Here is a 25,021-nt window from a genome sequence, read left to right on the forward strand (position 1 = left end):
ATCTAGCGTAATCTCATAGAGAGTTTGAACAGTGATAAAATATCTAGTGTAATCTCACAAGTGGATTTGATGATCGAAGAGTGTCAATAAAATTAATGATCTAAAACTAAATTCTATTAAGAAACCTCAAATATGTATATATGGTTATTGTTTTTAATCATAGCTAGTATTTCTTTCGCTCAGAAACCTTGATAAATATCAATACACCAAAAATATTATTATAACACGAGCTCTTGATAGACATCAATACATCCCATAAAAATTGTTAATATTAAAAAAAAATACTTGTAAAGTTTATGAAAATTTACCAATTCAGGAGAAAAAATTGATGTTTGATTGAAAATGAGAGAAAGAAAGTTTCTTGCAGTGAGAGAAAAGGCATGCAAAGAGCGAGAGAGATAATCCATAATTATTTTATAGCATATTTAATAAGCCTGAATATTATTAAAACTCTCCTACATATTTAATTTGTTCAGATCTTTTCAAATCCATTAAGAGGATTTTTTTTTAAAAAAAATAAATGGACTTAATGAGTTGAATCTGAATGGTTCAGATTCAAATCTAAAAATCAAACACACTTAATAAGCTGAATCTGAATGACTAAGATTCAAATCTCTATTAAATACAAATAAATGGTGCCTAAAAGTTGGTATGTTGGTATTAACCCTGTGACTATTTTGTGTCGGATTTTGCTCCGATAAGCTTCTCTATAACATGAAGGTTCACCAATTTGGTCTTAATCCATACGAATAAATCATTTTGATCAACATTATCTCTACTTTTTTTTATGTTTCTTTGTTCTTTAATTTTTTTGAAATTAGCTTCTTTTTATTTTTTATTTTTTTATACCATAATTTAATTTATACTCAGTTTCTATTTTATATACTTTTTTTATGCTCAATTTTATGTTTTTATTGAGCCGATGGTCTCTTGGAAACAGTCGTCCTACCTTGGTAGGAGTCAGGTCTGCGTACACTTTACTCTCTCCAGACCCCACGTTGTGGGATTTCGCTGGGTTGTTGTTGTTGTATACTCAATTTCTATTTTATATACTTTTTATACTCAATTTCTATTTTATATACTTTTTTTCTTCTTTTTTTCCTCATATATTTCTTTATTCGCTGATTTTTTTCTCGTTTCTTTTTTATTATTATTTTTATGAATTTTTTTTGTTTTTTTTAGATTTTTTTATTTTTTATTTTCTTTGTATACCATAATATAATTCATACTCTATTTTTATTTTATATACTCCATTTCTTCTTTTTATTTTTTATTTTTTTCTCATTTATTGCTTTATTCGTTTATTTTCTCCATTTTATTCTCCTTTTCCCCCTTTTTTCCTTCATTGGTTCCTTTTATTTTTCCATTTTTTAAATTTTCTTCTCTTTATTTTTTTTATTTTATGTTCCTTTTCTTTTCTCCTTCGCTGTTTTCCGATTATTTTTTATTATTTATTATTTTTCCTTTTTTTCATTCATTTTTTTCTTAAATCATAATATTATTTATTTTTTCACCATAATTTAATTTCTTGTTTTTTGGTAATTCTGTATTTGTTATTTATTTTTTCATTTCATTTAATTTTGTTTTTATTTTTTATTTCTGTTTTTTTTCCCACTTGTTTTAGTTTGCAGTGATATTATCACAATATATCTATACACTTTCATTATATCAATTATGTATATTTAAATACTTTAGTGAGACCTTCATGATACCATCATAGCATATCTATATACTAACTTGGTATTATTGAGATTTGCTTCAATTTGTAATGATACCATCATAATATATCTATATATACTTTTATGATATCATTGATGTTTACTCCAATCTTTCAGTAACACCTTCATGATACAATCATATACTGACATAGTATCATTAAAAAATATTTAATATAATCAGTAACATTCTTTATATCATGTATGATACAAACACAGTACTTCATTCATTCACAATACTACTTATTCATTAATGATACCATAACATTATATACTGCTATGGTATCATTAAGGTTTCCCACACTCATTCATGTATAACCAACTCATTCCTCAATGATACCAGTACAATATATATATATAATGTCATGGTATCATTTACTAATGAGCATTCCTTCAAGGGAAGAACTCATAATTTCTCAATGATACCCTTACAACATATCCTATACCGACATGGTATCATTAAGGATTATTTTATAGAATTTGTAATACTCTTCAGATCATGTTGGATACCATCCCAATGTATGAATATACTATTGTGGTAGCACTAAGATTTCCTTCATTTATATATAAAACTACTCTTTCCTTAATGATATTATAACAACATATTCATATATTACTATGGTGTCATTAAGGTTTCCTATTGCCATTCATGTAAAATCAACTTATTTCTCAATGATACCATCACAACATATCATATACTGACATAATATAATTAAGGAATAAATAGTTTTGTAAATAAATTAGTGAATTTAATATTTTTTTTTTATTAATCTAAAAGTGGTTAGCTAATATTTTTATCTTTGTGTTTTATTTTTATTTTTGTTTAAAAATAGAATATCAAAGAGAAAAAATAAAAACAAGATAAATTATTTAAAAAGAGAAAAGGGGACAAAAATAAACAAATAATAAAAATGATATCATGATGATATATAGATAATGTAATGGTATTATTACAAATTGAAGCAACTAAAAAATAATAATTTATTTTTAATGAAATGAGAAAAAATAAATCACAAATTAAATAAAAAAATAAAATATAGAATGACCGAGAATATGAAATTAAATTGTTGTAAGAAATAAAGAATATTATAATTTGAGAAAAAAATGAAAGAAAAAGAAAGAAAAATAATAAAGAATAAAGAAATAATCAAAAAAAGGAAAGAAAATGAATAGGAAATAAAGAGAATATCTTATCAAACAACTAAAAAAAATTAGTTGGTCGGACCACAAATCAGGTAGAAAAAAATCAATTTCGCTATAATTTGGGAAGAGGGGCAATCTGGTAAAATATCTAGGTACTGGGTCCATTAAGGGTAAATATATGAAAAAAATATGTGAATTGACAAATATTATTAGTGTATTATTCAATATAACTATATTTTCACATAATTATGAATCGTGGCTATAGTTTAATAAAATTTGTTATTATACAAATTTGGAGGCGAATTTAGGGGCTCATATACAAATTTCTAAAATAAATTTATATTTTTTTATATATTTGTATATTTCGAGCTTATATACAAATTTGTGAGAGCTTATATACAAATCTATAAAGGTTTGTATTTGAATACAAAGAGATTTTTTAAGGGTTTATATATAAATCTCTAAAACAAATTTGTATTGTATATACAATATCTTTAAAAGCTCAATTTGTATAATATAGCAGATATACAAATGGAAAAGTCCAATTTGTATAATGTAGCGAGATATACAAACAAAAATTTGACATAGCTACTAAAACTATAGCTATGAAACATAATTAGAAAAACTATAGTTAAATATATTAGATTGAGTTCAATTTGAATAAATATATTTTTTAATGAGTTTAATGTGTGTAGTTTTCCTAGCTCCAAAAGACCGTATTCGTCAAATCGACGTTATCCACACGTTTAGATCCTTTGAATGTGTTTATAGTGCAATTAGGGCCGTTCCTTTTTCGGGTCGGGTCGGATATATACCAGTTTTCCTGGTTTTGGATCGGAAAGAGGAGAGTGAGAGAACAAGGAGCAGTAGTAGTTGTCAATGGCAGCTTTCTCCTTCTTCTTCTCCACTTCTCCTCTTCCTATACGTCATTTCAAACGCCTATCTATTTCTCCCTCACTCTCTTCTCTTCGCTTTCATTCCACAAAATTTCCTAATAAATTTTTAACCTTAAGAACTGCCTCAATTGTTGCTTCTTCAGCCTCTTCTTTCGATGGTGTCAGTGCCAGCAATCAGAATTCTCGATCCAAGGTTGGTTTAGATAATAAATTTGCATATCCTGATATGTTATTTTTGTTTCTCTTTTGATTTTGTTGATTTGGTTTAATATGTATGTCTGTATCCACAGTTTTTCGTTGTAGTTTAGTTACTGTTGTTTTGCTGTTAAACCTAAATTAGGTTGCCTTATCGCTCTCTATACACGGAAAGTAATTGCCAAATTACGCCAATCGGAATTTGATTTGTGGTTCTGAATGATCACTACTTAGCAATTCAATCGAACTGATGTCACCTCCGGACCTTAAATGAGAACTGTTTGGTTTAGAGGTGAATTTAGCGCATTGTTGAACTTTGGACAATATGTATCCACATATTGAAACTTTAAAGAACTATTTTAGAAGAAATTTATGTAAATATGTCACTAGCGTATTCGTTGCCTTTAAATTCTGGATGCTCTCTGGTTGGTTGGGAGATGAGTTTTAACTAAAGAGAAAGTATTTTGGCTTTAGAATTTTGTTCCTTTTAATGACGTAGTCTTGATGCTTATGGGAGCTTATCCTTATCCTTGGGTTGATTCACGGTTGCATATGATCTTTCATCCTGTAACTTATTACGGAGAATGAAAATGCTTGAAAATGTAGAAGATCACTAACTGAAGAGGTTTGGCATTTGTCTTATTCAGCAAAGCTATGATATTTTTCTCAGAAAGTATTTTTATATACTATTGTGTAGGTAACAGTAACAGAAATCACATCTGGAGTTGAGTAGCATTTATGTTCTTTAAGTCCATTACTTGTTGACCTACTGCAAAATCTTTTGAGGTTTTATTTATTCTATTAGAAAAACAAGCATTCTCGTAATAATGACTTGGGTTAAAAGTATGATTTGTTCACTGTATCTTTTATATGTTGCACAACTAATGGTTATTCATTCACAAATAAGCAACCTTGGGCATTATTTCATAGGAAATGTTAGTGATTAAATACCGCTCTTTCTTTTTTCATCTTTGTTTCTTTCCAGAAAAAAATAGTCCTCTCAAACTTGATACAAGAGATAGAGCCATTGGATGTGAGCCTTATTCAAAAAGATGTACCACCCACTACCATTGATGCAATGAAAAGAACTATATCAGGCATGTTGGGATTACTTCCATCAGACCAGTTTCAAGTTCTAATTGAAGCTTTGTGGCAACCAATCTCCAAGCTTTTGATCTCTTCAATGATGACTGGGTATGCTTTATCTTTTAGCATGAGCACCTCTTGCCCATAACCTCACCATATTTATGTTTAGTAGGATTTAGTTTTAGGGATCAAAACAAAGATAGAAGAAAAAAGATTTGGTGAAGATTATAGCCAGTATGTCCATCTTATTACTTGGTAGCCATTGTCTTTTGGGAGTATCATTAGCATGATGAACCACCTGCGCCCCTCTTTTCCTTTTTCTTTCTTTTCTTAAGCTGGTATTACATCGTTTCTCCTATTCAAGGCAATTGAAATCCTATGGAACTGTATGCATTTTTATTTGATAAGAAATAAAAGAAGGATCCTGTTGTGTAAAATATTAATTACGGTGGAAAGGAGAAACAATGTAATACCTAAAGGCTAAAACACTAGATGGATGCAGTTGTGTTAGATTTAAACTGCATCAGTTTTTCTGTTACCTTACACACTATATTCCTCCTCTTTTTCGTGCAAATAACAACAATAATAACTAGACCTTAATCCCAGGCTAGTTGGCATCTCTTATCTTCACTAACTATGTCACTCCACATGGACCTGTATCAATCCTATTTTATAAATTAAAGCTCTCCAGCATTAGAGTGCTCTACATTTTTTTTACTGGCATACAAATCTCTGACAAGACTAAAAGATGCCTAACGAACATTGGAACTAATGTAAACGTACCAACATGACTAAACTTTGATCACAACTAATTGGTAATACCTATATGGGTCTTTTTCTTCCAAATAGGCCAAAACAGAAAATTAGGATTGTTTGGTAGACATAATCAGTAAGTAGTGTTGCTGCTTCTATAGATAGGCATCACACTGGTGTTGAATGCGGGACATAATTCAACTTTGTATCGGGTGCCTTTTTTTTCTGTTCTCCTAAAAAAAAACATCAACGAGGGTGTGTTTGATATTGTGAATTTTGGGGAAAATGAAGACATTTTTCCAGTTTTCTGTTACCTTGTAAAGCGCGTTGCACAATTAGCATATGCCACCAATTTTTATATATTGGAAAATGGTCTAGAAAATGATTTTACAAGGTAAAACATCTCCACAGAAGATATTTTCCATGTAAAACGTTCTCCTCCATACCTGTCAGCTATCACACTCTAACTTGGAAAAAGATCCTGTCTGAACCAGTATATGTAGAGTTGTTCATAAGTTACTATCAATAAAACAACACAACATACCCAGTGTAATCCCATATGGGGAGGGTAGTGTGTACAAAGACCTTACCCCTACTTCAGGAGGTAGAGTGGTTGTTTACGTAGCACCCTCGGCTCAAGGAAAAGCATATCAAGGCAGTACAGAAAGGAAATAATGGAAGTGAAGAAACCACGACAAAATACTAAAGATAGCATGACAAAACATTTCGTAAAAAGGAACAATAACTACAACAAAATAATACTAGAATCACAAGTTACTATCAATAAAATTTTTGGTATAATGTTTTTCATTTCATTGGGGCAAGGGAAGAGGAGTAGTGAGAGATGGAAGAAATGAACTATTCTCACGAAATTCTAGCAGAAAGGAGGTTGAATTGCTTCTGTTTCTCATTCTACTCAATGCTTGTATTTTGAAGTGTAGCATAAAGTGCAATCCATTGTAATATTGCAGGTATACACTACGAAATGCCGAGTACAGGCTTTGTCTTGAAAAGAACCTTGAAATATATGATAGAAACATTGGTAGACAAAAGCCTGAGGATTCCAAAGTTGGAGATGAGACATTGCTGAATGAAAATATATCGAGCAAAATATCAGAACATAAACAACCAATATCAGAAGGAAAGAATGAACTTTCGCTTGATATTCCAGACGTTGGTAAAATGACCCCTGAAGCTCAGCAATACATATTAGACCTACAGACTCGCTTAGCATCTTACAAAAAGGTAGAATCAGCACTCCCGTGTATGCACCTTATATTCTTCTTTTAATCAAGGAAAGTAAAACTTAATTAAGACTGCACCCATAGATGCTGAAAAATTACAAGCAAAAGTCAAATCGGTTAGCTCCAGTACAGAGATCTTCCAACATGCTTACTAGGGAGCTGCCAACGTCAAAAAACTGATAAAAATTGTTTACAGTATGTTGTTTACTCCAGCTGAACAGGTGTATACACCTTATATTCATGGTTTAGTCCCCTTTAAGTGTAGGGTTTACTTCCAGAATATCTTCTTGTTTATATTTCTTGCTTCGTCTTATCTGAACAGTAAATTGTACTGTCTGTTGTTTTTGTGTGTGGAAGGAACTTCGCGAAGTTAAGAGGAAAAGTGCAGCTCTTCAGATGCAACAATTTGTAGGTGAGGAGAAGAATGAGTTGTTGGACTACTTAAGATCATTGCTTCCGGAGAAGGTAAATGGTTCTTTTCCTGTATAACATGTCAACTGTCCTTTGCTTACAGCTCCATAAGAAGTTTATACTACAACAATGACAACTACTACGCCTCAAGCCAAGCTAGCTGAGGTTTGCTGTATGAATTTCACTATCCACTTCGTTCCATTTGGGACCCTTTTCATTTCAATTTTCAAGTGGCTCTATATATTTTCTACTGACATATAAATCTTTAGAAAGATTAAAAGGACTCTTAGCAAATTCTAAACCTAATGTAGGTGTATCAACATGACTAAGCTTAACCCTAACTAGTTACCTATATGGATCTTTTGCATAAACATTTTATGTATGTGAAAAATATCCAAGGGAAGTGTCAGGTTCAAAACAATATAGAAAAGATGTATTTCATGGCTCCACCTTTGTTTTCCATAATCTGCTTGGATACATTAGAGTTCTTGTTGCTTATAACCAAAAAAAGGGGAATATAATATGGTTCTTGCTGAACTTACTGATGTGTTGGATGTGATGAAACAGAAAGTAAAGGAATCAATTTAAGAGAGATTTTTTGTTATGAGTTTTTTTTTGGGGTGAATTTTAGGGAGAGAAAGGGTGGGATAAGGTTATGAAAAAAACCTTAGGTTTCATAATGGAAGAGGACCTCGTTAGATTGGATTCTCTCTGTCTCTTAAAGAGACCAAAGAATTATGGACAAAGTAAAAAATATATGTGGGGTTCAAAGTGAAATATCTGGCTTTTGTTTGTGGCAGGTTCAAATCTTAGATGTCCGCCTAACCCACACATCACGCCCTGCACTTCTTCTCTTATTTCTTTTCTTTTGCATAGTTTTGTTATTGAGGGTAGGGAGGATTTTTTTCCCAATTGTGTTGATTGATTTTACTACCAAATCAACATTGCAGCTTGTTTTTCCGTTAGTATTTTTTATTAACTTATTCTATATTTTTGCTGTCTCTTGATATGCTTTCTCTAGCTTTCTGTAATTGTAGTTGTGTGATCTCTTGGTTGTTCACACACTTCCTTTCATAATTGGAAGTTGGGTAACTTATATCTTCCTTCTTCCTATCTTATTGTCTTCCTTTGTCTTTGCCAACTATCAACATCAATGCAGGTTGCTGAGCTATCAGAACCAACATCGCTGGAAGTAAAGGAGACCATCTGTTCAGTAGTCCATGGACTCCTCGCAACTCTATCCCCTAGAATGCATTCTAAGGCCCCCGATTTATCAGATAATAGCTCTGCAGGAACTGTAAGTATTGGAGCTGAAGATTCCATCGATCTTGTTGAGAACACATCCATTCACTTCCAACCTCAGATATCATTGACTCGAGATTATTTGGCTCGTCTGTTGTTTTGGTGAGAACACTTTCTCAATGATCTAAATGCTCAATTCTCTGTTTTTTCCTATGGTAATACCTATATGTTCAAATTGCTTTCTGCCTTTGAGCTGGATGCTGAATTTTACTACTACTACTACTTGGTATTTAAAGATAGTTACTTTGACTTTGTCCCTTGATAATTTATCAGGTGCATGCTGCTGGGGCACTACCTTAGAGGTTTAGAATATCGGGTGGATCTTACTGAACTGTTGTCCTTGCCATGTGGGTTGGAGAGCGAAGGTTCGAGCAATTAGCAAGTTGACACTTGTTTTAGCCAAAAGAGGCCGAGAAAGGTATCAATGAGCAAGTTGATGGAACGCTCCTCTTGTTTTACTTGGATGACTCTGTAAATAGGCGAGTTTGTTTGACTACACTGTGCAGGCTGAAGTATGGTTCTGCATATGGTAGGTGATTCTGTAATTATTTGATGGAATATTCGATAGAATGGTCATCATGCTAGTCTGTCAAGTACGTCTTCTCCTGTTATTTGGACTTACAAATGCTTGTCTGGAGACTGTTGATGGCATATAAAATATGTAATTTGATGTATGACTAGGTAAGAGTATTTTTAAGGCTTTGAACTAGTGCTAAGATGTTCATGATGTACTGTTCAGAACTCCTTTTTATAAGCAGGGAAGAACTAATTTATTACTTCCAAGTTTTTTTCCTTTTCCCTTTCTGGAGGAGGAGCTTAGATCCCTGGACATTCCTCACAATTTATTTGAATCAAAATGGAGTGATTATGTTGGCGTCTAGGATGTTTAAAAGCCTAAATCTACTTTTTCATTTGGTTGATGGTAACCATGATTTCCATTAACTTATTTAATACAAGATATTTTCCCAGAAGATGATACATGTTGCAACATATTTTGGACGTGTTAATAGAGAATTAACTTGATATTGCAACAAATGAAAATGGTTGTTTTGTTATACAGCTGTGTTTGTACAGGCTGAAGGAGAATCCCAAGAGTGTCCTTTGTCTGAGATCAGAAATAATTCACTGATTTTATCAGAACATTAAGTGTAATCTAATAAGTAGCTAGCCCGTCTTATTTTGCACTAATTATAGGTGAGATGCAATATGATCATGTTTTTTAACCGCTCGTAACTGAATCTTGTTTAGCGTTTTTGCTTGAAGTCGTTCGTCACGGTAGTTGTCTTGCTAATTATTGATGTATAATCGTGATGCCCTGATCAGTTTGCACACCTCATAAATGGTAATCGCCTAGTGTTTTATTTGGAAGTAAGATTGAAAAAAGAGTTGAATCCTTGCTTGTAGCAGTTATGGACTTATTAGTGTAATAGGTTCTGTTGTTCTCTAATTCTTTCCAAAACAGAAATACAGCTCTAACCTGGCAACAAGTGTTTCTGAAGAATACCCTACTTTGTAAATACATTAATGTATGACCTCATCCCTTAAGAACAACATTTTGAATTAAGAATAACAGAGTAATGAGGTTGTTTCAAATGACACAGGCTGCACACATTGATAAGTAAAAACAAAGAAATGGGAGGAATTAAAGTCCAGAATTCATCTCAATTCTCATAGTACAAGAATAGGTAATAGTGAAGACTTGCAAACATTAATAAGTCCTAAAGGAACTCCTTATTCTCTGAAATCTGGTAGATATTATTATTATTTCTAAGGACATTTTGGCTTGCCCTTTGAGTTCTTCATGTCCCTATAACAAGGGCATTGATGCTTGTTGCCATAAGTCCCATTTGGAACGCATTTGCACTTTGCACAGCACAACTCGCAGTATTTCACGCACCGATCCTTCAATCCTGCCTTGGAGCACCGAACCTGGCATTTCTGCGCACAGTACACTGTATATACCATATGAAATTGAGCTTTACTTTTTTAATTATTAGGAGTCTAAATCAGTATCAGATTACCTAAAAGATAACAACAAAAATACCACTAACTCGAAAAATAAGGCCAAGTGAGAAATTCTGTTACGAAACGACAAGAGTTGTCATGGTGTGACGGTCCATGAAGGCTGTTCAACAGATTTAATGTGGTTTTTTTTTTTTCTTAAAAGCAATGTGCATTAGCGAAAACTTTGTACACTGATCTTTTTCGATTGAACTTGTGTTAAGAGTGAATGGCAGTGATATTTACCTGATTTGGCAGTTGCTGGTTGAAGAAAGGAGGATGTCAAAAGAAGAGCAAACACCAACATTAAAGCTACCAAAAGCCTCTTCATTTTAGCTCTCAACTCTCTTCACTTTAGAGTAGAAATGTTTCTTTGGAAAATAAGAATTTTAAGCCAAGTGGAAAGGCACTACAGTGCATTTATAGACCCGTCGCAAGATAGCTGAGGGATTTTTTTAATTTTTATTTTGTTTTCTATTCCTTAATAAGTGTTTTTTTTTCACGCTAATTAATAGAAACAATAAATATAAGGTATATTGGTTTTAAAAATTATTTTTACATATGTTTAGTCAATTTTCTAGGTGAAGCATCCAGCTTGGAGTTAGGGGTACTATGTCAATAGGGTAAAAAACGTTTTTTTTCATCTTATATATAAATCATTGAATCTCTTTTAACACAAGAAAAATTATAATGTAATAGCAAAAGGAGTTCGATAATTACTTCAAATCATGATTTCAAATTTTCTTTGAACATTTTAATACATTTTTGAATCCCTTTATGTGAATTCTTGGCTCCACTACTGAAGCAATTAGATGGCATCGTTCCTTGCAGAAGGGGTCTCCGACACGCTAGCCAAATTGCACTATTTTAATTTTTTACCAAAAGCAAATAATTCCACACCTAATTATTTCAACTCAAACCATAATAGAAATTTTCTATGTCCATTTTTCCACATATCTCAACACTTATTTTGATTTTAAATCTTTAATCTGAATCTTCTTAATTATGGATTGTCTAAGTTTTACTCCTTTTGAGAAATCAAATGTTATGCCTTTGTACACAATTTTTTTTGATAAATTACATACCCAGTGTAATTCCACCAGTTAAGCCGAGAATGGGTAGAATGACAAATTATATCCCGGATGGAGATTTTTTTTACGGTAAACCCGGCTATATATGTTAAACTGTTCGGATTTTTTTATTTTTTATTTTTGAAATTCAAACAAGAACAAACAAATTGGGCGAGGCAGCAGAGGAGCCAGGAGAGTGAGCAGAGACAGCTGTGTAGGAAGGTCAGTACACGGATTTTTCTGCAAAGAGAAAACGTACGTCCATTGTCTCATCACTTATCTTTATATCTTTCTGAAACTGGGCGTGCCATCTTCTGATGGTGATGGGACATTATTGTATGACATAAATCCACAATGTACAGCTTATTGATTTTGTATGTAATATCAGCTTGCACATTTTGACGTTACGTGCAAAAACAGCAAGGGTAGATCCATTGTTTTTTGTAAAAGATATTTTGGGTGTTGAACTGGCCTCTGTCTAGCTAGGAATCGCTCTCAATCTTAAAAGTAGTACTGGTTTTGTTAATTTGGATCAACATCTAAGTACACTCACCTACTAAAGTTGGTGTTAGCAATAAGCCAATGTTTTCAAAATCTAATTTAAGAGAAGCTTCTGGGTACATAATATTCTGCTATGTAACTTCATATTTCTTCCTTCTTTTTCATTCTAGAATGCACCTTAATTAAGACTTTGCTCTGTTACAAGAGCAACTAGATTGATAATTTAATCCACAATGCCTCGCTAATTTTAAGACCATCAACAGCTCAAGATGCTAGTCTTTACAATATTTGACGTAGGTACAAGATGAGAGACCATCAGAGAAAGAGACACTTCAGCAGAGTTCCTAGTCGTACACAACCAGTTCAGATGTCTCATAAATCAGCACTGCACTACATACAAATGTTACAACACACACCAGGTTGCTCAAACAGAAAAGCAGATAGTTGAAGAAATACTAGATTCCGCTTTTGTTGCTGTCCTAATTCCATTTCTACAATACCTAGCTAGTCTACAGTGTATCTACAAAGACTACCGGACATGCAGAAACCATTAAGTACCTTTTTGAGTTGATGTGATGTGACTGCAGAAAGATCAACCTCCGCTACTACATAATGGATGAGAATGCCGAGTGTGCGAGTGCCCTTTGTCTTGGTCATTTGATGCCAGCAGATTTACCTGCATCATATTCATGAAAGAATATAAGGCACCAGGTGAAATAACAGCTCAATGTCAAAAATTGACTTGTCAAGGCAGTGAATTGACCTTAACAATTTCTGAGTTTGAGCTTGGACGTATATAGGCTGCCAAAACGCTCATGCTAAAATCCTGAAAACAACATAATATCAGTACACTTTCAAGATTTGAGGGATTGACTTGTTGCTGTATCAGCCTTCGACACTTGACTGAACTGATCTCAACCAATACAAGTGTCAAGTTAAGGTTGCATGAGAAGCTTCATGAAAGATATTTCAACCTCTAGCTTGTTCCAACTAAATATTTGGCACACTAGACCTGTTTAGATGGAGAATTTGATACTATGTATCGCATTCTAATAGGCTTAGATCATCAAATTTGAGGGGCAAAAAAGGTGCTTAATCACACAGATTGTTTCTAATTAGTGTTTATTTCAAATGAAACTTAAATCATGTCATTTGAAATTTCCTCATTAAACCAAACATTTCCTTCCAAATAGATGTTTTAAGCTACTAAGCACTAAGTTTATATACTAGTTTACCTCTTTTTTTTTCCCCTCGTGTTTATAGATTGGATGCAAAAGCCTATAGATCTGTAAAAATATGTTTTCAACATCAAAATCTCTCTCCCATGCGCTCACACACAAGAACTATTTCTGGACAGATTGAATCAAACCCTCTTCACTGATGATGTAAGACCCATTAGCTAGCAGCTAAGCTCACAAACAGACCAGCGAAAAAATCAGCTCACTTCTTCAACTTGCAATTTCTAGATTTTGTCTGGTACGATCCTTGGATAATTACATACATCAACTATGAGCTACTCATTTTCTTTATAATGAGTCTCTATTTAAACACTCATGGACTACCAGTGATGCAGCTAGGTTACTGACTGCTATTAGTTATATAATAATTACAATTCCAAATGTTGATAAAAGCTGATATCTAATTTCGTTAATTGACACATGGAAAGAGGAATGTAATTTGCTTAAAAACTAGTAGAAGCATTTTTACATTAGAAAGAAAAGAGAAGTAGAAAAAACTTGTCACGAGAAAAGAGGACTCACTCTGAAAGGATCACCCCTCAATGATTGGACAAACATTGAAGCTCCTGAACCTTTTCCCTGAGCAACATGAAATACAATCTAAGTCAAACAGCATTCAGTGGCAATTATGATGGTAAAAATAATCATCATGTTGTCGAATCAGTTAGATTTGTAAGACACGATGGAAAAGCAAGGAAGGTTATGGAAGTGTGTCAATCAATAACCCAGGTTACCTCCAATGATACATCTCTAAGCCGCCTACCCGTTTGAGCACAACAGATGCGGACTACATGTTCATCACAGCTTCCGCTGATGACATAATCCCTTCCGTTCATGTAATAAGAACGCGTGTAATTCTGAGAGCTCCCTGTTGAAGTAATACTAAAATCTAGATGGAGCCTCCCATCAACAGCTAACAGTTGTTTCACCTGCCAATAATTTTCCATCTTCTCAATAAATCTTGGAAAAGGATGACGTTTTGCGGCATATAATATATCCATTAAAAAACACTTCCATAAAATCTTTTCATTTTACTTTGTATTATGTCAGTTTGGTACATATTCCGCTTAGAACAGTCCTAGAACTCCTCCACATGAATGGTGGGCCATAATTTTTATGGAACAAAGTTAGAAGTTCTTTCAACTTCTCAAAGAAAATTAGGGGAAGAAGAAGTTATTCCTCAGTTAAAAACGACTGGCTAAGAGCTTTATAGATGCTTCAACAACATGGTAAGAGAAGAGTCATAGAATTGAGAATTTTAAATGCTTTTAGAAGTTCTTGCTCTCTTTTTGCATATCAATCTTTGGTTTCACAGGAACATGCCTCCTGGGATATAGTCCAGGAAGCTGATCCTGAACGATTGTCCTCTTCCTGCCACACTTAATAGAAGCTTTGCTGCATGTATAAAACATCAATCCTCATTCTGTAGAGCGTAGCCAGTACTTGAGTCTCTTTTCTCCTGTTGCATTGGCCAATTCTTTGTGTAGCAGCTAGCGCATACAGGTGACGTTTCTCCATGTTCCTCTTCCAAGGTAAGGTTTTGGCCAAATATGTTATCCGCATTATGAATTTATCATTTCCTATCAATTTGATGATTTTATCAGATTAAATTCAGTTCTCTCGCTACTATCTAGCCTTGATTAAAGAATACGAGGGTGACGATGGAAGTCCATTTAAGATTAAAAGGTTTCTTGGTGAAATCCAGGAACTAGATTATGCAATACAATATGGTTTTTTTTAATAAGAATATGTTATATGATATGATTACTCTGTGCTATGCATTGAAATTTTTGTAACAGGGACAGATCACAAAAAAGTTCCAGACAAGCACAATGACAGCAGGGATCGGACGCATCATTCATTGTAAATGGGACAAAACCTTTCACTTATAATAAATTACCTCATTGTCAACAGCGGATACAAGAAGATATTGGTCATCAGGGGAAAAGCAAACCATCACATTCCCTCGAGAACTTAAAGCAGTGTAGCAAGGCTGGTTTGGTTTCTGTCTTAAATCCCACAACTTAACATCCCGATCAAATGATGAGGTGGCAAAAATAGATGGAGAGTGGTGTGCAAATTTAACGACATTTATATGTTCTCGATGCATATCATCAAACACCTGCAACCGTCTGCCACTGCTAATGTCGTACAGAGCAACATGTTTTGAGTATCCACTTGCAAGAAATAATTCATCGGTAGAGTTGACATGAACAGATGTTAACTGGTCAAAGTCATCAAACATAATTGAACCTGTGCTCTGATGACTACCTGTGGCTGTTGTAGGCATCAACCGGATGTCATATAATCTAAGTGAACCATTATCAGAACCAGCAATGACCTGAGAAAAACATAAGAATTTTTATCAAACTAGGCAGGTGCTCAAGTTCAATGACTTGGCATGGTTAAGCCTACAACACCAAAAAAGAATATGCATGGCGAATGTATCTTTTCCCCCGCAGCTGACAATTGCTCTGCAGAAAAGTTCATGGAAACAAATAGGGGACCAATGGCTATTTATCATAGAAATGGACTTTCCATAATATAGGCAAATCCCTTTGATATTACTTGAGAATTACAACCTCTGGTTGTGCCCAAAAGATGGATTATTACTCAGTGTTTGGACAACATTATTCAAGAAATGAACCACGATGGGCGTCTAAATATATAATAGTATCAGGCGAAAACCAGAAATAGCAAGGAGCATGTACGCACAGATTAAGATTTCAAGGAACACAATTCCCAGGGAGATTACTTCATAAGATACAGTCATAACTTACACCTTTTACATGATATACCTTGGAGGGATAATTTTTGAGCCAGCATAAACCCAGAACACTGTTCATTGCTCCAAGTGAGGGAATATAACTGACAATTTTTTCACTCTCATGGTTGATAACAATTACTTCACCATCCAATGTTCCAAAAACCATAAGGCTTGCATCAGATGGATGATACTCAAATTGGCGTGGTCGGTAGCTTCTTCTATCATCTCTTGTTGTGGTGCCCACGATCGAGAGGGGACGAAGGGCAGGCCAAGCAACAGAACCAACTTTTGCAGCAGACAATGACCTAGAATAAAAGTATTGCGACTTTTGCCTAGGAGAGGGCCCATGAGTATGGTTTGCTCTAATCTCACGCTTTTGCAGAATGCTGACAACACTCTCCTTATACTTCCTCTTATATGGTAGGTGCTCAAATTTTTGTGAGAAGATCAATTTGGCCCTTTCTCTGTCAACCTTCCTAATATGTAAGTTGTCAAGAATTTTCAGGTTTGGCAGTGAAACTATCATGTACTCTCGATAGAATTTTTCAAAACATATGGGTGAAGGATTATGAGATATACACTTCTTTGGAGTAATGTAAGGAAGCCGTGTGTCAGACAACCGGAAGAAGGGTTCTTCGTCATCCTGCATCTCCAACGTTCCAAAAGACACCTGTTATGGTGCAATAAAAAGACAATAGTCATTTTCCCCCACTCAAATACAGGGGTGGCTCAGGGATGGGTTCAACAGTGAAATCAAATTTTAGCATGCAAAGCTTTAGCAGCTCGTAGAAGCAGACAGATGATGACGTTAAAAGATAGGATAATTTATAACTACAACTCCCTAGTTTTTTGGATATTAAGATCAGAGGAAAAGAAAAAGAAAATAGAAAAGAGCTATACACGAAGGAGTAATTTGTATTTCAGTTATCTATATCACTGGTCTTCCAAGCCCAATATAAATAAGAAGGGGAATATGGTCAAGTGTCCACGCTAAGTTATATATGTAACAATAATACAAAAATAAATGTGGTATACCTCATTTCGCAGATCAACCAGATCCTCCCAACCAGGAGGTACATCAGGCAAGAGTTCCATGAAACTCGTTTCACGATCCTGACTTGAAAAGTCCACTTCACTGTCATCAGATGAATCTTCTGTTTCGCTACTCACATCAAGATTCATATCAGTATTATTCAAATATTGGTCTTCTTCATTAAAAAGCCTATACATGATATTTTCACCACTAACTGATGGTGCTTCATCACGAATACTAGTCTCCATATGATCTGAATCCCAGTAATCATTCCTTCTATCTGATGCAGCATGCTTCTGTGCTTCATCATCTTGTAAGAAATGCTGAAAGCGTAATTCAACTAAGGAAGGGAGTTTCACAAGTGCAGCAGCGGTAGTCCATAAATTAATGATTCTTGTCTCGCACAATGAGAGGAACTTCAAATTTGGCATACAGGTAAAACAGTCCTCACGGAAATTCATAAGTGATGCACTGAAATCCAAATTAAGAGTGTGCATCCGCGTAAAATTCCCAATCATGTTAAGCTTTCGGAAATGGGAGGACCTCAGATTTAGGACTTGGCACGGTAAGCCGCGTTGAGCAAGATCCCTGAAAAACACATCTAAAGGAAATGAATGCACATCAACTTAACTACTGCATAAAGGAGTTATCTATTTCTCATTGTGCCTAAACAAACCAAAAGAAAAAGCAATATATGCATCAGTCAAAAATAGGGGGAAAACAAACACGCACACTACAAGAGAAAATGATCAATTTTAGAATCATTCAATTTTGAAATAGCATGACATGTTTATCCAATAAATAATTGATCCAAAACAACTTTCCCCTTTATACTTCTGTTCAATCCAATTCCGAATATATTTCGAGTATATGATCTAAACATTTTCAATCTACATCAGCTAAGCCAATGGCGGAGCCAGGATTTTCAGTAAAGGGGATCAAAATATAAATAAAAAAAACACAAAGAAGTCAAGGAGATTCAAATCTCTCTCTCTCTTTCTCTCTCTCTATATATATAAATAATTTTAACCCCTTCCACCCACTTGGCTCCGCCCCTGCTAAGCCCATAGATTTCAAACTTAATCTTTGGTAAATAAGGTTCTTCTAATTGTAAGGGTATTTTATTTTTGTTTACATCTTCTTTATAAAAGTATTCATTTTTCATAACATCGTCATCGCAGTTATTCAAACAATCAATATCATGCATGTACCAAATATTTTCAGACAATTACAAATCTTAGAAGGTAAATTCTGATTGGCGGACAGAGTCAAAGTTTCTTATTCTTTTCTTATGAGTTTAACCAACCCATCCAGAAAGGTAAAATAACTTTAGTACCATGTGCTGATTCCTCCTGTATATATTAATCAAAACTAAAACATCTCTCATGAAATACGTAAATATAGAAATCTAAGCGGAAAAAAGTTTTACAGGTAATAGATGAGATAGTCTATATGTTAGCAAGAAACCGACAGATGCAATTCATATTTCATAATTGAAAGGTGTGTTCAATCCCTACAGTGAAAATGCATTTGTTTCTTCATTTACGTTTTCAAATATACCTTTTCAAAATATGGTTGCATCTGCGGCAAAGCAAAACATATTATCGATTGTGGCAAAGAGTTGGGAATAGAATATACAACTGTGGCAATACGTACAGCAAGAAGTCCTTTCCAAACAATATATCCTGGAGATCAACAACTCGAAGCTTCCTACTGCTAGCACGCACCAAAGCAAGAAGATACTCCCAACTCAGGATGCAGACAGATCTATTTATAATATCTACTGCATCAATCTCAGAAAGATCAGCTTCGGTCAACAAATCGAGCAGTGGGTGGAAATCAGTATCCTTGATGTCATCCAGCAAAATCACTAAGCTACACACCTCATGGCGGGCTTTTTTCAACTTGGCCTGGGTTGCAATATGGGCAGTAAGAATGTAAGACTTCGTTTTACATAGATGACGAAACAAGCAGCACATTCTGGAGCAAAAATCATTAAAAAAAACATGGCTAGCACTGAGGAGGATAAAGGAACTCATCAAATAAGTAACAGTAAGCATATCCTTTTATCATGTATTAGCCACACTAATGGACCCAAACCAGGAAGTACATTTATCTAGCATCTAGAAGAAAAAAGTTTCTTGAAACAAAAGTCAACTCAAGTGTTTCCCCAGTATAGATTCTATAGAAAATCATCTCTTTCCCAAAGATATTCAGCAATTAGATGTCTACATCAAAGGGTGAGCAAGTGAAAACAAGTATTAATAAGCATGAAATTATAGTAAAAACGGAATTTCAGATGATTGTAAACACTGGACAACTACAGTATCACAAACCTTGAAAAGAGCTGACAGAACTTGTTTATTAGGTGGAACTTCTCTAGCCTGACAAGAATACATGTACCTGGACCCAATTTGAGAAATAGCAAATACGAAACCCTTTGTCAGGAACATTACAAAGCAATAACAATAAAACTTACGAAAAATAAAGCATCAGCCATCTTATCAAATAGAAGGGCAAGTCAACCCAGCATTGGTACATTGAAAGTCAGCCTGAGGCATAACATGCTTCGCGTCAAAGTTTAGAGAACATAAGTAAGGCTTATATTTCCATTTTGTTTAAATTTGTCATTTCTCCTTCGTCTATCATTCATGTCATCAGAGATGAAATTTGATTGCAAATGTATATCCTTTCCTCTTTTATTTGTCACGTGAATAAGATGGAGCAAAATCACAAATTCCACTAGTATCTTAATTTCTGGACCGGATGCTTCGGTATATCCCTCTTGCTGAAGATGATACTAATATTCAGGCATGACTATATCAAGCTGCAAACCCGGTCAGACGTTAAAATAAACAAATTACATCTCCATGTTATCAAATATTTACCAGCTACAGCGGCGGTGGACAACAAATCACTCTCTATCTGACTATCTCATGCCGGTCTAATTAATTTGGTGCTAATTAACATTTTAGATCTTTGAGAACATCTAAGTCTAGCGTGGATAATCCAAATTAGAGAATTTTACCTAAAAACAAGTGACTTCAGTGTCAAGGACCGAGAAGATCAAGCAACAGAATCAATGGATATGACGAGCTGCAATCTCAACTCTCAAAATCTCCATAATCGATAAAAATAGCAATAAATGTAATAAATTTTAATTTCCAGTAGAGCAAAACCACGATTACAAAAGCATAAACGGCGGGATTTACATTTGATGAAATTGAAATGCAAATACATAACTAGTAACAAAACCGATAAAAATATTAGCACGAGGTAAAATTAGAGGATGAAATGTTTACCTTGTTTCTAAGGACGAGATATCGGTGCCGGTGGTCATGGCGATAGCTCCGATGATAAGAGCAGGGAAGACGGTGAGTGCGATTATTACAAAGTTCCGAAGACCGACTGGATTACTCCGATACAGTTGGCCGTTACATACGAAGAAGCAATTTTTGGAATCAAAAAGTCTCCTTAATTTGTTTCATCGTTTTATCTGATTTTGAGCCCTTCTAATTTATTTTTATCCCGAACTTTCCCTTTTTTTCCTTTTTTCTTTTTCGTTTTTCTCTCTTTTACCTCTTGGGTGATTGTTGTCTTGTTATATTGTATCGTATTGTTATGTTAAATATAATATTTATTTTGATTTTTATTTAAATTTTATTATATTATATTGTTTAAATTCATTATTTTATAATAACGAAAAGACTCATTTTATGTAACGATTGGTTTGGTATGATCGTGTCGTTGCCTAATTTTTTTTTTCATTTTATCTTTATTTATTATTTAATAATTTTATTTTATCTTTTATCCTATCTTTTCATAGTAGCTTTATCATGTACCCTACTTTTTTTTATAGATTTATCATTCAAATTTTATAAATATATGACATTATGTAACGTTGAAAAATGATACAATCTATTTAAATATTATATATATTAAAATAATATTAATACAATACAATAAAATACGATACATTATGAAATAAAGTGTATTGATGCAAACCGTTCTAAGAGGGTGAACAAAAAACTATAAGTACTCACTATTTAGTTTTTCAATCGATAATAGTGAAAAAAATTTCTTTTAGCATAATAATACTTTTGCTTTTTTATATTAAATTAATAATACGTCCAGAATTATAATTTTAAAATTATAGAAGATAAGTTCCAAATACTTATCTCGGATCCATAAATTACAAAGTCCCTTACATTGTTTTATTTGGGTGGTAGGCTTTTGGAGGTTGAAATGCAAATTTCTTTTAAAGTATTGTATTGATAAGAAATAATTAATTTTAGGATTAATTTAGATAAGTTTATATTATTTTTGATTGAGATAAAATTACGAAATAACTTATTTTATAATTAGGTATTTTAAATTATAATATTATTTTTATTCACATTAAAAATAAAATAACTAATTTCAAAATAATTAATCAGAATAAGCCCTTAGTGCTGTGCCTAATGACCTATATACCTATTGCATTTGCATAAGCGTATGTCTAAAGATCTTTTACTTAACTATTATATTAGTAGAAATAGGAGATTTACTGCTAATTGCCTAGTTTTAGATCTTGCCTATCTAATTACGTTGATAGCTTGATAATTATTTCCACGGATAATTATTAATATGGCCCTAATCACTTCAGTCAGTTAGTTTACAAAATATGTATAATATTACCTTCAACATTTGGACATGGAAGAATTAAATTGAATAGCTGCTCAGCCAATAATGTAAATTATTAAAATAATCGACAAATGAATAATATAGAACTTATGTAATAACTATGCAAGGCTAGTGATGATAAATGTATACCAATTAAAAAAATTGATTGGTTATTTGTGTGAAGATAACGTCATCGATGAAACTCTAGCAATAATACTCTAATCAGCTGTAAGTATTCAGTGCTGGAGTCATGATTTTTGTTCAGGAGATTCAAAATATAAAGAAGAAGTTCAGGGGATAGTGCAAGTGCGCGATACATGTAGTAACCCCTCGACATGCTCTCTGTACAAGTAATCATAGGTATTTTATTGGTTCAAAAAAATAAACATCAAACTAATCAAAGATATTGAGAATAAAGATACGTTGATAAAAAGAATTTCAGTGGATCGGTTGTATTACATAAGTTAATTTCTAAAATACGTGAAAATTAAAGGATGAAAAAGGGAGCGGGACGGGGAAGAAAAATACTTACCTTAACTTGTTAAATTTAACTTATTTTATCACACTGCATTAATCATTTCTTCCTACTTTCACCTTACTCCATCAAACATTCTTTATTTTTTTTGTGCTTTTTATAATTTTATTTTCTAATGTTTTACTTTATGTTGCACTTTTTAAAAATATTAAATTAGTATTCATTTAATCACATATTATTATGAAAGTCGTCAAGATTTTTTAAAAGTGTGTAAAAATAGAGTTACTACTATTATAATGCGTATTCAGAAGATAAGTAAATGGTATCGTCAATTTTTTTAATTTATATATAGTTCAATTTACTAGGTTAATCATTATTTGTGAAAAAAGACAAATAACGAATAAATTAAATTATTTTAGCTTCCATCTCTCTAAAATAGAAAGAAAAGAAATTCCATGAATTCTATTAAATTGATATTGTTAAAAGGATATTGATGATTTTTAAGTTTCTTCGTTCAGTTACATCTAGTTTACCTTATTTTTTTAAAAAAAACAAATATATTTCTATCTCAATTTCAAATTTAGTATAATTCATCATTTTTTAAAAGTTTATTCAAATTAGTACATGAAAAAAGAGTTACGTTGAAATAAAATGAATAATAGATATAAGAAAAATAAAAAAATGTCTAATAAATTAAACAAAGACAAATTAGAAAGAAAAAATGTACAAAAGAGAAATTATAATAAAAAAAGAGAAGAAGATAGAAGCCTAAAATTGAGCCCAACTAAGTCTTTACTATGAGACTTTCCAAAGCATTTAAAAGGAAAAACAACTTGATGTGCGTGAGACTTGAACCCATAACATAGGAGCTTAGCTTCTCACTTATTTTTAAGAGGTTCATTTTAATATATATATATATATATATATATATATATATATATATATATCCATAAAATCATAATTTGACGTTGTATATATAATGTAATTTTTTGATGAAGGTGGTTCGGGTGAACCCCTAGGCTCCACCTAAATCCGCCTCAGTTAATCATCTCTTGTTTTCCTCTTATAAGAATGATGACTTTAGATGTAGGTTGTTTTGAACTTTTAACCCGCTTGCTAATGGTAAAAATTCAAGTTTAACAAGATTTGACTTCTAACCATGAAAGTTTGTCCACAGAGGCAAACGGGAATCAAATATTCAACGTCATTATTTAGTGAATGAAGGTCTCTTTTCTGCTAGCAACAGCCCAATTAGAGTACTTAACTGGAAAGGTGCAGTAGTGGGCCTAGACTAGATGCTGAATTGGGCAATGTTCTACTTATAGCCAAGTTGGGCTTGAGGTTCATAAATGGAGAGTGCTTTTAAACACTGAATAGAAGTTGAAACGTTCGCCAATTTTGTGCTCCATTTTTGCCATGTTTGCTCATGCTATTTCCAATTCCATTTTGTTTGGATAATATCTAGTTAAAATTGAGAAAATGAATATACGAAATTGAGGTCGAAAAAAAGTACTTCAAGTTAGTAAAATCATTATTTTACTTGAAATACAATTCAAACAACAAACATTAATTTACAATAAGATTTCAATAGTCCAAATAGTAATATTTTTGTTGAAGTCGTGATCAAATGCCTGAAATTTATTTGTATTATTTTCACTTGATGTAATCGGATAATTCTCTCAATCACAAATTAGGTATTAATGTTAAACTTGCCAACTTTACACCTTATACTAAGTGTTTATTATATTTGGTGTTTCGTCAATAATATGATAATAACTTGTTTTCTAAGTCAAATACAATGTTTTGTTTAAACACAATGGGTGCTTGAGCACCGTAGTGATGTGAATATAGATTCGTCATAACAAATATTAGATTAAAAAATCAAGATGTGAAAAAGATCCTCGATCATTAACATTATAATAAAAAGAAAATTATAGGAATGACTTCTGGAGATTGTTTTTTATCGTGACAATGTCGGAGTTAAAATTTCACAAAGGGATTCACAATATAAAGAAGTGAGTCCACAAAGAAATTAATAAAATTCAATATTTAATATACACATATAAAAATAATTTTAATCTTGAATAATATATCATGTAATTTTTTCTGCAAAGAGAATTCGGATGAACCCTTATATACTCATATGGCTCTGCAACAGCCTCCGCCCTTTTTTAAAAAATTATTTGTAATTCGGTATTCAAAACCCAACCCGCATTGAATCCCAAATAATTTGAATTCGCGCAAAATGAAGCTCCTTTCGGGAGTAATGTTTCCTATTAATTTTTTTTTTCATATTCAAGGCTCGAACCTGGAGCTTCGTACTTATCTTTTTAGTAGTGGAAATTTGGTTATTTGACCTTTTCCTTTTCCTCACTTTGGTTATTGAATCAGAAGCTAGTTGCTGCAACAGTAACAAAACCCATTACTATTAGTTTAATAGGCGTAAGCCAATAGCAGCAACATCAGAAAGAGCAACTATATACATAGAAACAAAGCAACTGTTCCAGATAAGGTGCATGTAGATAACAA

At 32.9% G+C, this 25,021-nt stretch overlaps 2 protein-coding genes across 4 annotated transcripts; one reads left to right on the top strand and one right to left on the bottom strand.

Annotated features, from left to right (window-relative positions):
- Positions 1 to 3,656: 3,656 nt before the first annotated feature.
- LOC129885616 (uncharacterized) lies at positions 3,657 to 9,521 on the top strand. Its single transcript, XM_055959963.1, has 6 exons — positions 3,657 to 3,947; positions 4,935 to 5,143; positions 6,760 to 7,033; positions 7,390 to 7,497; positions 8,603 to 8,847; positions 9,019 to 9,521. The coding sequence occupies exons 1-6, from the start codon at positions 3,738 to 3,740 to the stop codon at positions 9,122 to 9,124; spliced, it is 1,152 nt and encodes a 383-aa protein (XP_055815938.1). The 5' UTR covers positions 3,657 to 3,737; the 3' UTR covers positions 9,125 to 9,521.
- A 1,043-nt stretch (positions 9,522 to 10,564) lies between these two features.
- Positions 10,565 to 20,890, bottom strand: LOC129885617 (protein DWD HYPERSENSITIVE TO UV-B 1). Of its 3 annotated transcripts, XM_055959964.1 has the most exons (11): positions 20,658 to 20,882; positions 19,692 to 19,758; positions 19,012 to 19,265; positions 17,358 to 17,943; positions 16,354 to 16,992; positions 15,456 to 15,896; positions 14,290 to 14,484; positions 14,078 to 14,134; positions 13,081 to 13,143; positions 12,876 to 12,993; positions 10,565 to 10,697 (listed from the first exon to the last, which is right to left on the bottom strand). In XM_055959964.1, exons 1-10 carry the CDS (start codon positions 20,693 to 20,695, stop codon positions 12,910 to 12,912), a joined length of 2,424 nt encoding a protein of 807 aa, XP_055815939.1. In that variant the 5' UTR covers positions 20,696 to 20,882; the 3' UTR covers positions 10,565 to 10,697; positions 12,876 to 12,909. The 3 variants fall into 3 exon arrangements, with proteins under 3 accessions (XP_055815939.1, XP_055815941.1, XP_055815940.1); XM_055959966.1 differs by lacking the exons at positions 19,012 to 19,265; positions 19,692 to 19,758; positions 20,658 to 20,882 and adding an exon at positions 18,916 to 18,999; XM_055959965.1 differs by lacking the exons at positions 10,565 to 10,697; positions 12,876 to 12,993; positions 13,081 to 13,143; positions 14,078 to 14,134; positions 14,290 to 14,484 and adding an exon at positions 14,575 to 15,135 and having other exon boundaries at positions 20,658 to 20,890.
- Positions 20,891 to 25,021: the final 4,131 nt, after the last annotated feature.

Source organism: Solanum dulcamara, chromosome 4, assembly GCF_947179165.1.
Source record: "Solanum dulcamara chromosome 4, daSolDulc1.2, whole genome shotgun sequence".
NCBI lineage: Eukaryota > Viridiplantae > Streptophyta > Magnoliopsida > Solanales > Solanaceae > Solanum > Solanum dulcamara.